This window comes from Amborella trichopoda, chromosome 3, assembly GCF_054954075.1.
Source record: "Amborella trichopoda isolate Santa Cruz 75 chromosome 3, AtrichopodaSantaCruz75HAP2 v2.0, whole genome shotgun sequence".
Classification (NCBI taxonomy): Eukaryota; Viridiplantae; Streptophyta; class Magnoliopsida; order Amborellales; family Amborellaceae; genus Amborella; species Amborella trichopoda.
The window spans coordinates 44,964,239-44,982,388 of NC_142338.1; the positions used below are offsets into that span (position 1 = coordinate 44,964,239).

At 33.6% G+C, this 18,150-nt stretch overlaps 2 protein-coding genes across 10 annotated transcripts; both read right to left on the reverse strand.

Annotated features, from left to right (window-relative positions):
* Positions 1 to 618: 618 nt before the first annotated feature.
* On the reverse strand, positions 619 to 5,657 carry LOC18443966 (Calcium-binding EF hand family protein). 2 transcript variants are annotated; one of them, XM_006854145.4, is made up of 4 exons: positions 5,504 to 5,657; positions 2,051 to 2,177; positions 1,842 to 1,914; positions 619 to 1,061 (listed from the first exon to the last, which is right to left on the reverse strand). In XM_006854145.4, exons 1-4 carry the CDS (start codon positions 5,541 to 5,543, stop codon positions 792 to 794), a joined length of 510 nt encoding a protein of 169 aa, XP_006854207.1. In that variant the 5' UTR covers positions 5,544 to 5,657; the 3' UTR covers positions 619 to 791. The 2 variants fall into 2 exon arrangements, with proteins under 2 accessions (XP_006854207.1, XP_088716960.1); XM_088860834.1 differs by lacking the exon at positions 2,051 to 2,177 and having other exon boundaries at positions 5,504 to 5,607.
* A 3,261-nt stretch (positions 5,658 to 8,918) lies between these two features.
* LOC18443965 (uncharacterized) lies at positions 8,919 to 16,811 on the reverse strand. 8 transcript variants are annotated; one of them, XM_088860836.1, is made up of 5 exons: positions 16,537 to 16,811; positions 12,382 to 12,430; positions 11,435 to 11,549; positions 11,209 to 11,281; positions 8,919 to 9,392 (listed from the first exon to the last, which is right to left on the reverse strand). In XM_088860836.1, the coding sequence occupies exons 2-5, from the start codon at positions 12,419 to 12,421 to the stop codon at positions 9,120 to 9,122; spliced, it is 501 nt and encodes a 166-aa protein (XP_088716962.1). In that variant the 5' UTR covers positions 12,422 to 12,430; positions 16,537 to 16,811; the 3' UTR covers positions 8,919 to 9,119. The 8 variants fall into 8 exon arrangements, with proteins under 8 accessions (XP_088716962.1, XP_088716964.1, XP_006854206.1 ...); XM_088860838.1 differs by lacking the exon at positions 16,537 to 16,811 and adding an exon at positions 13,530 to 13,616; XM_006854144.4 differs by lacking the exon at positions 16,537 to 16,811 and adding an exon at positions 12,715 to 13,098.
* Positions 16,812 to 18,150: the final 1,339 nt, after the last annotated feature.

The window sequence follows — 18,150 nt, forward strand, 5'->3', positions numbered from 1 at the left end:
CTGACGATTATTCACCATTTTTAAATGTTTATAGATCTACTCAATCTACACTACTTTTTTAAACTTTAAATTTTATAATTAAAGATGAAAATAAATTTTTATGCCATCATAAAGATTTTCCCTACTGAAAAATCATCTTGCACACTATTTAAAAATACATTTAACCTTATACAAACCACACCCTTAAAAATAAGAGATTGTATATAATGAAACCATTTATTAAAGAGGTCACAATTACTTAGAACCATCCAATGTAAAATCCGATAGCTTGAATATGTCATAAAGTTCGAAAAAAAAAAAAATTGAACTTTGAGCTTGATCAATAGAATAAATGCAACTATCCAATTTCACATCCAATGGTCAAAATTAATTGTATCCACCTTGTACTATCGATAAGTAGCCTCATTGTATACTTTTCCTAAAAATAAAGGACCTGGTATCTCACTTTTCAAGGCATACATAATGATGTAAATATTTAGAGTAAATAAAGAGACTCCTCTCTCTCTCTTCTTTCGCTCTCTCTCTGAGGTCCATCTATACATGTTCCAATAAAAAGTTTAGGCCCCACTCCAATTCAGAACCATGATACAACCCGGAAGGGAAAAACAAACCCAAGGATTAAAACAAGTACTACTTTATTGACTTTGGAGCCAGACACCAAAAGCATATATAACACAAGAATATAATCAATGTTCTCTTTCTACACAAACTTCTAAAGAAAACCGGTCTTTTCTTTAAACGAAACAACATATAGGACAACAAGGGAATCTCCACCCAACGAACCAGGTTGATTAATCACTAGCGTCACTCATATTTTGAACCAAAACAACCCCAAGGGTTATAAGAGATGCATAAATGGCGTTGGGCATCTTCTGCACCACCTTACCCACCCCTGGCACCCCCTCTGTTGCTCTCTTGGTCATAAGAGCCATGGCAGGGGCCACCACAAGGGCAATGATTAGGTTACGACTAACCAGGGTTAGCGTATCCGAGGTTAATTTTTGTATGAAGTCATAGAATTCTTCACGATCGAGCACCCCATCTTGATTAAAGTCGAAGGTCTGCAATCGAGTGATACAAATGCAATGTTAATCAAATTGTGTAAATATTCTCGGTTGAGATAGTAGTTCAGGGGAAGTTAATACACTTTACGGCTAGGGAATCCACAGTTCAATTTTGCGCATGGTTTTGTCATTAGGAACTACGGTTAAACTCCGTTTTCTATTGGTAACAACAGCCAGTGGATCCCCCAGCTGGGTAATATATATCGGACACAGGCTCTGCATGGTGGATACCTGCCCTCTGGAGAAAGCATTCCACACATAAGTACAGTTTGGCGTGCTTTCAATCATTGGGAGATACAACATACACAGCCTGTGAATGGTTATTGCAAATAGCCCAGGAATCCACTGCCCGTTCGCAATGACTCACACAAGTTTAATTGTAGTTCCTAAGGATAGATATACCCAGGTATGGGGGACTTCCACCATATAGTTTGGAATGGATTTTGGATGCTCCAGCTATGTACGACGCATAGGCTGTGTATAGTCTACATTCTGTTTTCCTATATTAATATCTTTTTTAATTGAAGTGACTGGATATTACACCACATGTAGTCTCCACCATCTGAGTCAATGACAAACAATAGAGATGAACCAATCCAGCACTTGAGCCAACAATGGTAGAAAATGGTTCATCTCCACTCTCTCTACTTGAGAATGGATATTTGAGATCCACATGTAGTCAACAAACAGTGAAGGAACACATATCATTCTAAAATTTATATATCTTGAGTTCAGCAAACGGCCAACTCATGTGAATAAAAAATGAGGAGTGCATACCTCCATCATAACTTTTGCCTCTGCTTTAGAGGGAGGATCATTATGAGGCCCAGGTATGTGCTTATTGATATCACTGAAACAAAAGCAGTCATCTGCTTGAACTTTGGAACATATTCTAGTACCCATATGTAACCAAAAAAGAAGAGAACCTTTTTCAAAAGCAAAAGCGAATAACAGAAGACCAGTAAGAAAAGGTATGGATCTCTCACTTATATACTAATAAGATTGCAATGTAAAGATCCTCAAAAACTAAATGCTCCTTCCCAGTATCTGCCTTAAAATGATCAAAAACCTTATCTGTTATTTTTCTCAGTTGACGTTGCCGCCACTGCTTACCTGCTCAAGAGAAAAGCAGAACTTAAAACACAAAGAAAACAAAACAAAAGGTAAGTGGCACAACAAGGTATTAGCACAAGCACAACGTGTAGCAATTGATCCAACACTATAAAATCTCCAAAAATAAACTAATCCTAAGAAGAACTATATAAAGGAAGAAGAATAATTAAGTTAACCAAATTTTTAGTAGTATTTTAGAGGAGAAAATCTTGTTCATCATAATCAAGAATTAAGTCCAATTCCTCCTCCCTCAATGATACAAATCCTTTCATCAGGAAAAAATAATAATATTAATCCTCCTTGTCTTTCTACTCAGAAGGAGAATAGTGTTTGTTTTAACAATAAACAAGGACAATTGCGCTTATGCATGGTAGTTGGCCCCCATAACATTGGCCATAAAACTGTCCTTAAATCCAGGAGCTTTGGCAAAAGTCATCTAATACAAAGCTAACCTCAGATACCATGACCATGGAAACACCTCTCAACAACCTGAAATGCCCAGAGTCCCTGCTTCAGCAAGTATTTACTACATCGACAGCAAGCCTCTTAATTTTCATAGATTGAACTTATGGCATTATACTCGCAAACAATCCGTACAAAACCTTATCTGCATGGAATGCAAAAGCATCTAAAAAGGTGAAGGTGTCATCTATCGACATAGACAATTCCTTCTCCTGCGAGTGTCAAAAATCCTAAGCAAACCCAAACACCAAGAAACAACAATTAAACACCATAGATGCCCAACCAATCTATATATAGGTTAAGAGGCTCAGGGGTCATAATGGCGTAAGAAGTTTTCCAAATCAGACTGCTAGATTGCCCAATTCTCATTTCAATACCTTGAGTGCCATGACCACTGAAATGAGAAAATATTTTTGTGAGGATGATGTGATTAATCTTAGCTCGTTTATTTTAAACAAATGCACCATAGATATTACTTAGTAAGCATACAATTTCTATATCTCAAATCCTGCTTTCTGTTACCCAAAACATTTTTATGATAAACAACTGAAAAAGTAACATTGAAGTTAATCTGAGCAGCTCAAGAAACCTCTAAGCAAATCACCAAAAAACCATTTCCCAGATACATCTTAATACTCCAAAATGCCATGCAACTCAAGCCCTAAGATAAGTTGGTTAAGAACAGTGTACGACGAGCCTGATTGAAAAGAAGCACTATGCCAACAAACAAATCTCCTTAAAACAAAAAACTAGAAAACCAACAGCCACCATGTAGTGGACTATGTACATATTGAACATGGTGTATCACCTTGTGAAGGCTTATGGTCCTACTGTTTCTTATCTGTCTGTAAGGATCTTTTAATCCTTTTGCACTCATTAGCCTATGTAAGGGATTTAATAAACCTAATCTACATCATTTTTTTAACACTAATATAATGCCGCATCTATTCTTAATCAAATATACTTTCATTTCCAAACTTGTCGTGGAATCAAAGAAATCGAGAACAGAGCATCCCTCAAATCTTCACACAAGTGGAATCGAATCAGAGCTCCAAGGCATCCCTAAGTGAACTTCTCTTATTCTATGTTTTATGATTTTATCTTCTCTAGCATTCTCAATTTACCCTTGCTGATGTGACCACATATGTGATGCTTTTCAGCGATCTTTTCATATTGATCCTCTAATCCAAACCATATTTTGTGACACAACATCTATCAAATATATTTAACTGTCATTTTAGCCCTTATTTCACCCAACATCCAAAACCTTGCACCAAAACCTAAAGGCTTCTTGACTACATATGTGGAAATTCCATTACACAATTAATGGGGCTTTATCAAATTATATCATGGACATTAATCATTATTTCAGCTCTTCTTGAAGTTCTAGAATATAATAAAATCAAATTTGAGGTCCTAATTTCGGCTTTTATGCTTGACACATGAGACACTTGTAAAGCTTGATTACCCGAAAGTGATGAACTTCTAGATTGGGGAAATATTTTTAGTTTTTGTGTTTCGCATGTGCCACATTTGTCACACATGCTTCTACTTGAGATCCCCAAAGCGTAGTTCCAGACTGAGAGGGTAACTTTAATGGGGGCCAAAAATCTCATGAGTGTGCCATATAAGATAGGAAAGCCATATCTTGGTGAAAATCAGAAGCTGCAAGAATTTAGAAGACCCACTAATTCATTGAATGTCATTACAAAAAGCCAAATCCATAAAATCTCTGACGAATCCAACATAAGGCAACATATCAACAAACTAACGCTAAACTAGCACAAATGTTAGGAATCGGGCTTGGATCTAGATGGTAGCAGTTGGGTTTTCACACACTGTCCCAAGTTCCATTCCTATGTAACCTTGTCATAGAAAAGAAGAAGAAAAAACTAGCGCAATTATTAGAAGTGATAGGCATTAAATGGAAGAAAGCCTTTAACAATATGCATATCCTATAGAATAACATCATTTCCCCCCACCACTCCACCAAAGAAAAAGAAAAAGAAAAAGAAAAAAGACAAGGCAAAAAAAGAAACTAGAGATTCACAAGATAGTGATGCAGAATAATTCCCCACTAAATGTCAAAAAAAAAAAACAAACCTAAATCGACAAAAAGTTTACATGCATATATTGTGTACATCAATCACCTTAAAAAGGTCAACAATGAGATTCACACTGTCAAGGTATCAAAGAAAAAGTCATCAATAAAATATGCCCCAAAGGTCCCTCAATTAAGACAAAGTTGCATGCGTGTTTTAAATATTTTTGTAATAGGCACAAACCACAGTAATAATACTTAACAAAGGAAAAAATCAAGATAAAAATTACGAATAATTAACTATGAAACTCCACCAAAATTTCCCTGAATCTGCTTAAACCTTACAATTAGTATATAAATTACAGCACATGAACTAAAACATGCTGACGATTAGCTGAAAGCAGAAAATTTCATAGAAAACTTGAGATGAACCAAGAGGACTCAGTCATGATCAATAGCAAGAGAAACCAATGAAGGCCAAAATTCTGAAAGAAAACGAAGATGAAATTGCGTATAAATTAAGATCAATAATCACTAAAAACCACAACAAAGTAAGGGAAAACACTAAATATCAGTAAAATACTAAAAGCAAAAGAGATATTAAGCCACAATACTAGAAAACAATCAAAATATCATATCACAGAAAAGAATAAGAAAAATAAACAGACAACAGGGTATTGCAGCATGAAATTTACATACAAACCACCTCCGGTATCAAAAAAAAAAAAAATCTAATTGAATTTGATTATCAGAAGAGAAAACCGATTATCGCAAAAGAAACAAAACAACCTAAGAAGAGAAAAGAAAGTACAGAAAGATTTACCTTGGAATTTGTCCTGAACAGTGGCCAATACCTGACCCATCGATGGACCAGACGAAGACGCTCAACACACACCTTGACGAGTAACAGAGAACTGACTGACACTTCCTATCGTACAAATAATTTCTTTGCTCTTGATATTTTGTCAGTACATATTACATACTGGGAGGTCAGAGGGAAATTGAAATGGACCCAACTTTTACGTAAATGGCACAAAACACCCCAAGACTTTGACAAAACCCCAGTGGCCACAGGCTTTAGAACTTTGCGGGCTTTTCAAGCAGCACCATGGGCTTTTACTTTTATGGAATTGCACAAAGAGGCTATTTATTTATGGGAAATAGATGTTTTAGATAATCCTAACAATTTTTTATATCAAAATTATGATAAAATTTAGGGGTGCACTTTAATTGGATTGCTTAAGGTTCCAATTTTATAGAAACCACACCTTTTATTTATTGACGTGGTTAGCATGCGACCAAGCTAATACATGTAGAAATGCGGGTTTCGTAATAAATATATTTTTTAAATATAATTTAATCTTAATTTTTAAAAAATATATAATTTTTAATATGGAGATAAATGCTTTATATCTCTTAATTGCATAGTGTAGAAATGCAGCCTCACCTGTATGAAACAATTATTTTTATTATAATAAAACAAATAGTGCATCTAAAATATCCAAATTATATAATTTTTAACCCGGAGATGAATGCTTTATATTTCTTAATTGCATATTGTAGCAAACAATTATTCTCATTAAAATGAAACAAATAGTGCATCTAAACGGACCCGGACTTGGACCCCGACCCAAACGGACGCCTCCCGTTATTTGCAGGTAAGAAATATCGATGGCAAGACAAAATGTCTCCGGATCCAGGTTCGACTCACCCAGGCTTCACGTGAAGACAAAAAGGAGGAGTTCATTGATAGTCAAATATGGACGAGCGGATCCCCATAAATATCTTCCACTTCTTTTATATATGGAAAAAGCTTATTCCAACCCTAAAATGTTGATTTATTTTAATATTGAAAAACGTTAATTGATCATCTCAACATCGAGGTATATGAATATAAAAAAAAAAAATATTTTGAATCTTAAAAGTAGTACATCTTGCAACATCTCAATATCAAGATATATGAATATGAAAAAAAAATTATTTTGAATCCAAAGAATAGTGCATCTTGCAACATACGATCTAGAACGTCCATTTTCAATATTTTCATAGATCTAATTGATTTTAACCATTTTTGGAGTTTAAAATTTTATAATTGGATATGAACATAGATTTTTCGATAATCTTAAGTTTTTACACCAAAATTACATATATGAGAAAATTTGGAGTTGCACTTTAATTCGATTATTTAAGGTTGCAACCTTATAAGAAACCACACCTTTTATTTATTTATATATATATATATATATATATATATATATAAAGGATGGGGTTGCTACGAGTCGGCCGACTCCTATATACATATGCTGGCCCCCATTAAAATTCATTTTAGATGATTTTTTTTCTAACTTTATTTGTAGATTCATTATCTAAGCCAAGATGATCATAAATATGAAAAGAAAAAAAAGCTTTTAAAATTAAAAATATAATATTTTAGTAGTTTGTTAATGCATTGTCCATATCTTATTTATGGACCATACACTTTAGATGACATCCATCTTTAGGATGGACGTTTGCATGTCAGGGCTCTTGCGCCCACTGACTCATCAAATAATTTTTCCATTATAAATGATAAAGTTTTTATAGGGCCTAGGCTTTATGATAACAAAATAAATACTCACCTCAAATTCTCATATGGAAAGCATTTTAGACATAAAAAATCTCTATGATGGCTCTAAAATGAATTTCTAATACCGACAATTAAATTTGAAACTAAAAAATGGTACAGATCTTGTGGATATGTGAACACTTATTTTTAGGAAAAAATAGACGGTCTAGATGATTTGTTGCAATAGACACTATTTTAGAATTTAAAATCCTAAATTGTTTTCCTAACCATAATGTTCAACCTGAGATGATCAATTTAAATGTTTTCCAACTCTTGAATTGCAATTTTTGATGAGTTATAAGGTGAGGCTGTACTTATTTTGATAGGGCTGCAGCCCTATCAAACTATTTTCCATATATTAAGTATTCTTCTCTCTCTCTCAACTTTTGAATGGCAATGGAATTAAATTTTTTTTTTTTTTTTGATAAGAATGGAATTAAAATTTTCTTATAGGCAAGCACGAGAGACTCTCTCTCCCTCCCCCTTTCTCTCTCTCAGAGTTTGAAGGTCGAATCTGAAAATTATTTTAACAAACATTAGTCACTTCTTTAGACAATTTACACTATACACTCACTGATTAAATGAAATATTAGAAACAAGCCAAACGATCATATGCTTTCGCAGTTACATAACCTCAATCGTTCCTACGCGTAAAACAGTGATTCAAAAATAAAATCAAAATTGCCAGTGACACACACGAGGAAATGGGAGATTTTAGTTTGAATTCTCCTTTTTTTTTTTTTTTTTTCTAATGAAAATATATGACAAGCTTATTTACCTTTGGTAGAAGAAGTCGTAATCATTGTTAATGTTAGATATAAAATCAGGTAGTTGAAGGTGTATCATCTAACAGGCACGAAATCCAAAATAAAATTTCTCGAATATTGCACACTTCAATCTGCCAGATTTCATGTCCACTCGTTGAGCAATGTTGTGACCTTGTACTAAAAGGAAATTATTTTATAGCAATCCCTTTTTAAATTTCGTTGTTAACTATATCTTATTGGACCATTGAGGACTGGGTAGAACCCAATCTAGGAGCATTTTTAGGTCTCACATACCTCATAAAAATAGCATCGTAATCTGATGGTTAGATCTAAGTATTTAGAAGCTCAATTTTTAATTTAAATATAATGACTGTAAAGTGCTTCCCAATTTACCTAGAAACTATTGTGATCCAAAAATGAAAAATCTACGAGTACACTACATTAAAGAGAATATATCCTTCGTCTGCTCTCTCTCCGATTAACTAATCAAGTAATTCCTTTTTCATATTTCAATTGTCGAAATGAAAATCTAGGCATCACATTGTGGCGCTCTGCTACCCAGATGCATGAGTCTACCTTGGTTTTTCATGGATCATTTATCAGAACTCGTTGCAAATGTCTTTATGTATGAAGTCCATGATTTTGAGGCTCAGAAGCCAAAGCCGATCCAAAGACTTGCAACGAATTAAAAATCAAGAGTCCTAAAAAATTTAAGATAGATTATTTTGTCAGGTTTAAAGTTTTTTTCTTCGATTTACAATTGTAGTGATCAAGATTATTGTATGAGACCAATATCTATCTCTTCGATCGATTTTGGAAGGGGTACCGTATTCAAAAAGGTGCACTGCAAGAACTTCCTTCAGAAATTTTACAGAAAGTATTGAACACTTGCATTCACAAGAAAACATTACATTCAGAACAAAACAATGAACAGTAAACAGAGTATCCAATTTTCCTTGCTTGGCATCTTGGGCATATATCAAGCCTCTCTCTCTCTCTCTCTCTCTCTCTCTCTCTCTCTCCAAAGAATGCATTAAAGCTCTCTATCTCGAATAATTAGGTGTAACTCATTCGATCGAAACTGGGGCATCTTGGAGAAGAATGAAGCCGACAGTGAAGAAAGAGGCAAGAACCGAAGTCGGGATCTTCTCCACTGCCTTACCCACTCGAGGAACTCGAGTTGCTACTCTCTTAGTCCCGCAAGCTGCAGCAGGGGCAGCACAAAGAGCAAGGATGAATTTGCTCGCAACGAACCAAAACAAATCTTTAGCGACACATTGTCGAACCAATTCGTAGAACTCGTCTCGATTGATGGCTCTGTCTCGACCCAAATGAAATCGCTGCAAAAATGGCCACAGGATAGTTAAGACTTTTAAAGTGCTTAGTTAGAGAGAGGAGTGGACAATGACAAATGAGTTCCATGTGCAAAAGGCAATTACTACAAATTGTTGGCATGATGTGGATTCCTTTCAGTTATTATCATAATTCACCAACTCAGGCCCAGACTTGCCCAACTCACTCTGGGTGCTGGGTCTAGATGACTAACCCTAAAAACAGGGAGAAGTCAGACCCGAGCCTAGAAGCTTATATATTTTTCAAGGGTGTGGTTTGTACAAGGTTTCAACCTTAAACAATCCAATTAAGGCTGTACAAGGTTTCAACCTTAAACAATTCAATTAAGGCGCAACACCAAAAGCTCATTGAAAGATGCAATTTTGGTGTCGGAAATTTAAATGATGATCTGAAAAATTAGTTCACATCTAATTATAAAATTTAAAACTCACAAAATGGTACAGATCAAGATCTAGAAATACATAGAAATCTTGCGAATGGACAGTCTAGCTAATGTATTACAAGATGCACTATTTTTTTGTATTTTAGAATCTCTTTTTTTCCTTACATCTGTACATCTCGAGGTCACAAAGATCAACAGTTTTTGATAGATTTTTAAGATGTGCATTTTTTCTACATTTTAAGGTTGCAACTTTAAATAAACTCTTCCCATTTTTCAATTGAGAATAGGTGGAGTTGGGCGGTCTGAATCGGCCAAATCAGCCCTCTGGCTTGACATTGGGACCATGGTCAGTCAGAGCCCAAGCCTGGGTTCTAAACAAAAGTGAGAGAGATTGCTTCATGCATTTATATAGTCCTTAGAAGAAGGCCCAGGCAGAATTAGGGAGAGCAAGTTAAAATTCTAGCAACAAAATAGGAATTCATGTTGATACAAATCAAACGAGTCGAGAGAGAGGAACAGAAGTTTGTTACATGGAGAACGTGGCATATAAAGCATGGCTAAATGTTTCCTATATATTTTATTTGAAGTAAATCTCAAAGCATTAATTGTCATCCCCAAAGTAGTCAAATGGTGCATGCCTACTTTTTCTCTTCCGTCAGTATTTCGATAAACACAATCTTAGTGATATGGCAGTCGACAAACACAATCTTAGGGATATGGCAGTGCTCAAACATGGCGCCTATAGCTGGGTGTGTAATTAGAGCTAAGGTTTATAATAGTTTGTGGATTGCCATAAGTCAGTGCTCTAAGGCATCCACTTAATAGACAACTCAACCATGCAACATTTCAAGTAATGGGCACCTCTTTTTGCCTCTTCTGATATAAAATGCCAGTAAAAAACCAAGTGAGTAAGGGGGAGGGGAAAAAAGGAACAACCCATTTTGACATAAGAGGAAAATAAGGGAAAGAAACACTAAAAATTATGAATTATCTAATACCTGCACTGTAAAAATCCCAGACTTTGGGCATTGTAATATTTAGCGATCATGGCAATTGTGGGTGAGAGATCTCTTGAGTCAAACCCAGCTTTTTTAGGCCCTCCTACCTATGGAGATCCTGATAAAGGAAGCCCCCAGCCGTATCTAGAGACATAAAGGGGCCCTTTGTGTTGTATGGTGAATTCAGTTGGTTTTCTTCTTATAGAGGCCTACCAACTACTTGAGACGTCTGGTATTTTTTGCACAGTCCAAATAAAGAAACTACTTGTAAATTAAGCAAATAAAATTTGACCATGCACTCATAACTTGTGACAGTAATTTCAAAAATCAGATTCTAAAAAGAAACTACCGAACTTAAGATTTATTTTAGAAGTTCAAATATTTTTTCAAAACTTCTAGGAGGACTTAGGCAGGAAGACATACCTCAACCATAGCATCCAATAGCTCACGTGATGGAGGTTCCTTGTGAGGGCCAGGGAAATACTTGTTGATATTACTGTAACAGAACAAAATGGAGTATATCAGAACAGGAAACACAGCCTTACCATGTTTTGGAAGATATTTCTCCAATGCAAACATAAACAGAAGATATTTAACACAAAAATGGAATAATTGGGTGTGTCATAGAATCACGAAAACGAGCTCTTACTTATAGACGACCAGAATTGAAATATAGAGATCATTTCGGTTGAATGAAAATGCATCAGGTTCTGCTGCAAATTCATCAAAAACCTTGTCTGTTATCATTCGTAGTTGCTGCTTACCTGTCACATAAAAATGTCATAAGTATACAAATTTCAAGTACATAAATAATTGATCCAATATGGATGAAGCTTGGTTTGATAGAAATGATGGAAAAGACATGACAGATTGGACAAAAAGCTCATCTTCTAGCCTGCCAAAATTACTTAATTACATTATAGGAAAATGTGAAAAGCAAATTTCGAACACTTCCAATACAAAGAGTTGCTTTGCTCGTGATGTCCATGCAAATATAAGCATGTTAGTGATTAAATATGTTGTTTATATGTTGATATCAAGAAATGATGCGAAAAAAAATTAGAAATGGTCATAGCGGCAAATTTAACATGGAAAACAAAGAAATGTGACAGTTTCAGCATTCTAAAGATGGAGCATTGCTCAGTTTCCAACAATTTGATGCTACCCAATAAAGTTTAACACATGCATAAATAACGAATGACTGGTCACCTTCTATCAAGTACTAAATGCGCGACTGTGATGGCATAGTAGTTTCATTTGCAGAAAGTTTAAATATTAGAGCCTTATTCTATGAAGTCGAAGATAAGGCCATATTCTTTGAAAGATGTGTATAAGAACCTTCTAACCGTTCCAAATTACTCAACGGTAAGGCAATTCATTGCATAAATACCTAGAGGCTCATGCATCACAAGTAAATTTCATATGAAACCCAGCTATGGCACAATGAATGACAATATGTCGAAAAATAGGCGAGGAACACCTTAACAATTTTATTGCTCAAAAATAAATGAATAAAAATCCTTAACAATCAGAGGATAGTGTACATTTCATCAATAGCACACAGTTGTCCTGATTAACTACTGGTTTAGAGCATACCTTGAACTCTTCCCCATAGACTTCCAAGCTTCTGCCCCATTTGTTAAACCTGCTACATAGAAAACTTCTCATTAGAGCAAAAAAACAACCTTATTTCATACAAACATAAATGATACTTCAACATAACACATTTTTCACATTAGGACCAAATTTATAGGAAACCTAACTTTCATAAAAAACCAATAAAATCATAATTTTATGGCCATGATTTAATATTGCCACATAAAACACTCTGATTATTACTTGAACCAAAAAAAGAAAATCAGAAACCCAATTCAAGAGAAACCTTCAAATTGAATGTAATCGAGAAAAAATTTTGTATCTGAATGTTACCCTAATTTTGGAGGTGACAATAAGAACAAGGGTTTGATTACATAAGGCAGAAAGAGCTGTGAAAGAATTCCATGCTTATGTACCAAGCCATACAACACTGAATGCACCCATTGCTTGAGGCCTACTTAATTCTCCCGGGCTTTTTCCTGCTTTTTCAAATATATTCCGATTTTACCCCTAATCAAAGGATATTATCCGGAGCACTCCTGCTCTTGAAGGACAAAATTCTAAGATTCCCACACAGTTCTCTATTTTCCTTGGCGTTTGGTTCATTGGAAATCTCTGTCCACAAGAGAGATTTCTGAAAAATTGGCTTCATACCTTGCAAGCCAAAGGTTTATGAGAAATCAATTTCATATGTTGTAAGGTGTAAAGCCCTTTCCTAAGGAAGAAAAAAACAAAAAAGCCACTATTTTATGCGGAAGTCCTATCCTCACGTATTTTTTTATTTTTTCCTATGATGTGATGTGGCCTACATCAAGCCGCTTATTAATTATTTTTTATTTATTTATTTTACTTTCATAAAGTTAGCCATGTCCACAAAATCAAACAAATCCTACTTCTAGGGTGGACGATCCGATGTTTCAAACGTCACCTTATACTTCCTATGTATTGTGCAGTCTGTTGATTAAAACATCAAGTCTATCTATACTTAACACAATTTTTTTTTGTTATTTCACAAGTCTGATATTTCAAACCTCCAGCCGCACTTTAAATAAAAAACTTTTGTTATTCCATCATCAAACTGCCTTTCGGTTTAGGCAACTATCATAACAGTCGAATGTTGTAAATATCGGACTTTTTTATAATCTTACCAAACAATTCTTTTTAATATCGAACCAGTTTGGCTTAATTGGGGCTTGAAAGCCCCAATTCCACCGGTGCTCTCCCACCATTGGGACTCGCACTCCCTCTTTACTCTCTCTCACACCCCTTTCTTTCTCTAACTCTACTCTCTCTCGTAAGTCATTCGCACTCGCTCCCTCTCTCGAGTCTCTCTCTACCGTCTCGTATACCTCCCTCTCTCTTTACCACTTATAGTTAGCAAATATATGGGCAAGTCAAAACATCATGAATCAATTTTGTTTCAAAAAGTCGGTAGAAAAAAATCGGGTCAAAAAATACAGATCATCAAAAAAATGAGGTAAGTTATAAAGTCATAAATAATTCGGATTTGTCTCAAAAAAACAAAGTGAAAAAAATCAAATATGTAAACATGACATAATATAGGATTATGATTTTCAGTTATTGTATAGATAATTAAAACCATCGAACGATAATTTATGACCTTACCTAGTGTCGTTAGAGTGATACTTGACAATTTATTGTCGAAAACTTTCAATAAGTCACAACATGAAACATATCACAGATTTATTTGGAGTATAAAGTGAAATATAAATAATACTTAACACAAGAATTACATTAGCAGATAACAAGAAGTATAAACTAAAAGAAAAAGTTTATATAAGGATGCAACCCTATAATGTAGAACTACGGATGCACCTCAAAAATCTATTAGAAAATGTAGTTTTAATGTTGAAAAACCTTTTGATTGATCATCTTGACATCGATCATCTTGACATTGAGATATATAACCATGAAAAATAAAAAGATTTTAAGTCTCAGAAATAGTGCATTTTACAACATATTACCTACACCGTCCATTTTCAACATTTTTGTATGTTTATAGATCTACTTGATTTTAACTATTTTTGAAATTTAAAATTTTTATAATTAGATGTAAAAATAGATTTTCAAATAATCCTAAGAACATTTTACTTCAAAATTATATACCATGATAAAATTTGAAGGTGCACCTTACCTCTATAGCTACGGATGCATCCGTATGCCAACTGCACCCTAAACTAAGATATATTATTGTTTCAAGAAAAAAGAAGTACAAAAAAGACCATCAGTATAGGATTGCAATTAACTAAAACAAAATGAGGACCCAAATACATAAAATAGTAGTCCATCCAAAATACTATGTTGTAAACACCAATAAAATAAAAAATAAAAATAATTAAACTTCTCTACGTATTAAAAGAGTAATTATCCTATAAGACCCTGTGTGTAGGACTCCAAATGATCACCATTAAAGTTGATACGAATCTCTAAAAAAGTTATCACATAGGTGTGGGATTTAACTTTTTTATAGATCCCTGTCAAATTTAATGGTGATCCTTTAGGGTCCTACACACATGGGTGGAGGAGGGTCCTATAGGATCATTTCTCATATTAAAAAAGCAACAAAATATTTAAGCAAATTCGAATTTCAAACTGAATTCCTAGCTACTTAAATATTTAGTATACAAAATCTGTAAGCAATTTTGAATCTCACACAAAATGTTCTTAATAAGGATGCACGGGGTTTAAAGAGAAAAAAAAAAGGGTTTTTCATTGGGTTAGTCTTCTAATTCTGCCTATTATTTTGGGTTACACAATTATTCTGATATCTTATTTTTTTGGGGAATATATTGTTTGTAATTTTTTGTAAACGTATTTAAGGGATATTATTTTGTACTATTTTATGGAATTTTACTTTAAATCAAGATTCTTAATTTACTCCTACTATTAATTTGCTTATCTTTTAATAAAAATTCAATAATATTAAATTAATGAAGAAGTTTTTTGAAAAAAAGATAAAATACAGATTCCATCGGTTCCATGAAAAAATGCAATTTTTTGAAGATCTTTTGAAAAACTCGTAATTCTAAACGGATTTTAAAAAATCGGAGATTTTTTTTTTAAAAAAATCGTGTTGCAAACTAATAACTATGCTCTCTCTCTGTCGGTCCCGCTGAATGTGGACGCCCTACATCTCTCGCCCCTCTTCCCTCTCTAATCCCTTTCCCTCTCATGTGCCTCTCGCATTGTTTGCAAATAGCCGTATTAAACGCGATTATTTCAAGAAATCGGAGTTTTTCCCTTTTAATTGGCGTATTATTCAAAAGAGTGTCAAAAATTCGCTTTTTTTATGAAAAAATTTAAAACGTAATTTTTTTATATTTACAATAAATAGTTCTATATTTACAATAAATAGTTCTAAAAAAACTTTACTATTAATAACATCTGTTTTTTTTTGGGAACGTTTATTTACATGTTTTCTTTTCCAAAAAAGTTCATTTTTATACCTAAAGAAAAAGTTCATTTACCTTTTTCTTGTTTTTATTTCTTTCTTTTAAAAAAAAAAAATGTGCTCCTTGCATATGGCTGCCGATTTATTGTAGAAAATCACTGAATGCTCACAGAGATTTATAGGCTTTATTGTATTGCAGCTTTATATTGTATTGATCACTAGTTTATTTTTATTTTTTGAATTAAATGTCATTTAATATCTTTATGAATTTATTTACTAGGTATTAATCCGTGTCCATAATGCTTGATATAAAGCTCCAAAGAGAATCGCTCATAGAAAGAAATTAGGGGAAAATAGATTAGGAAATTTATTTACTAGTTATCAATCACTGTTTATAATGCTCGATATCAAGCTCCAATACACAGAGAGAGAAAGATAACCACTGATAGAGAACCATCTCAAAGAAATTAGGAGAAAATACATTAGAAAAAAAGATAGATATAAATAATTATAAACAATCCCCAAATTTAACATCTTGAAAAAAATTAGGAAAAAATAGATTAGGGAAAAAAGAGAACCGTATCATAGTGAGAACTTTTAAAGCACATATTCAACATTAACTATCAAAAGTTCCAAAATTTAACATAGCTCAAAAATCCCCAAATGTAACATAGCTCAAAGAATATTACATTAAGGCAAAAAAAAAAAAAAAAGGTAAAAAAAATTAGGGTTGTTCCCTAAACCTGATTCAACAATCTATCAGCTTCAAAAAAGACAGCACCGTCTGAGTTCTACACAGCTCATCCACCTGATTTTCTTTACAAACAGGTTCACCATCTACTTCAAAAGACAACACCACCTGAAAAACCTCTGCACGTGCATGTGCCTGCTCTTCAGTGCTATTCTATGAGAGATTGGTGGTCACCCCCCTTCTCTCTTTCTCTACGTTCATTTCTTCTCTGTCTGTCTTTCTCTGCAACCACTTCTCTCTTTTCCCTCCCCGCTCCATTTGTTGTATTAAAACTTAAAAGTGATGGTTTTTTGGGCAAGTAACACTTAGCTTTTTTGGGTATTCAACACGTGTCATGAGTAAATGGGTAAGTACCTCAAAGAAACATGCACCACCTTTGGATTTGGAATTCATCAACATGACCAAATAGTTAGTATGGTGCACACGCACAAGCTTTGAATTACATGACTAAATGGTTAGCATGGCTCAAGCTTTTAATTTAGAATTCAAATTAACATGGCTAGTATAGTGCATGGTTATGATAGTTAGTATGGAGCATAATTATGATAGTTAGTATGGTACATAGTTAACCTATCTGTTTTTTTCACTCCGATTTTTTTAGCTTAGTTCGATTTATTTACGATATTTTTACATAAAGTATTTTTGCTGATCCGTATTTTTTATCCGAATTTTTCATTCGACTTTTTAAAATAAAAACGATTTATTTTCGATTTTATAGTGAAGCGATATGTTGATACTCCCGACTTGCTAACTATGGTCTCTCGTCCCTTTGCATTTTCCCCCACTTGGAACATCGTAGAAGTCGATTTATGTTATGTATTCTTTTTTTTCTATATTTCCCATTTGTTTATGTTCAAGTTTGTAATGTTTATATTTAGAACAATTGTTTCGTACGGGCTGGACTGCATTTGTACGATATGCGGTCATGAGTTATAAACATTCATCTTAAAGATGAATGCAAATAAGTGATCCATCTAAAACCAATTGAGACTAATAGTCTAAATATTTTTTAATAGAATTATTATTTTCAGTTTTTAAAATTTATTTATTTTTTCATATTCGTAATATCTATATTAAAGATTTTATATTCCCTAAAATTAGGATCGAATTTTATTTTAAAAATAAATTAATTCAGGAGCCCGCATTTCTACATGTGTGGGCTTGGCCGCATGCTAACCGTGTCCTTAAACTTATTGCTTGTAGAAAGTTGTGTTTTGTGTACTGCATTATGTATGCAATACTCTATTTTGTCACTTCTTTTTTGTTCCTTGTCTTTGGATTCATATATTATGTGCATCTTTGGATTCATATAGTATGTGCTAACAAACTAGTTCAATCTATATTTTTTATTTGTGTTTGTTTAATTTTTATTCAATTTGTTGTTTTTATATTTATTACTTGTATGAAGAGGGCTGTTGCAGAGTACATTAATTATGAGAGACTATGTTTTTTTATATTCTATTTTGTTCTTGGTATTTAGATTCATATTTTTTATGTTTAAAAAAAACTAATTGAATCAATGTTTTGATGTATCTTGTGCACGAAGACTACTGGTACTAATCATTTGTATCGATGTTTAAAAAATCAGATCCGAATCGAAATCGTT

Excerpts from the sequence above, each read along its gene's own strand:
- LOC18443966 (XM_006854145.4), bottom strand. The coding sequence starts at position 5,543 with ATGGGTCAGGTATTGGCCACTGTTCAGGACAAATTCCAAG. Across the intron at positions 2,178-5,503 it reads TGTTCAGGACAAATTCCAAG|GTAAGCAGTGGCGGCAACGT; the intron begins GTAAATCTTTCT and ends TCTCTTGAGCAG. Across the intron at positions 1,062-1,841 it reads AGGCAAAAGTTATGATGGAG|ACCTTCGACTTTAATCAAGA; the intron begins GTATGCACTCCT and ends ACTCGATTGCAG.
- LOC18443965 (XM_088860836.1), bottom strand. The coding sequence starts at position 12,421 with ATGGGGCAGAAGCTTGGAAGTCTATGGGGAAGAGTTCAAG. Across the intron at positions 11,550-12,381 it reads TCTATGGGGAAGAGTTCAAG|GTAAGCAGCAACTACGAATG; the intron begins GTATGCTCTAAA and ends TTTATGTGACAG. Across the intron at positions 11,282-11,434 it reads TCAATTCTGGTCGTCTATAA|TAATATCAACAAGTATTTCC; the intron begins GTAAGAGCTCGT and ends GTTCTGTTACAG.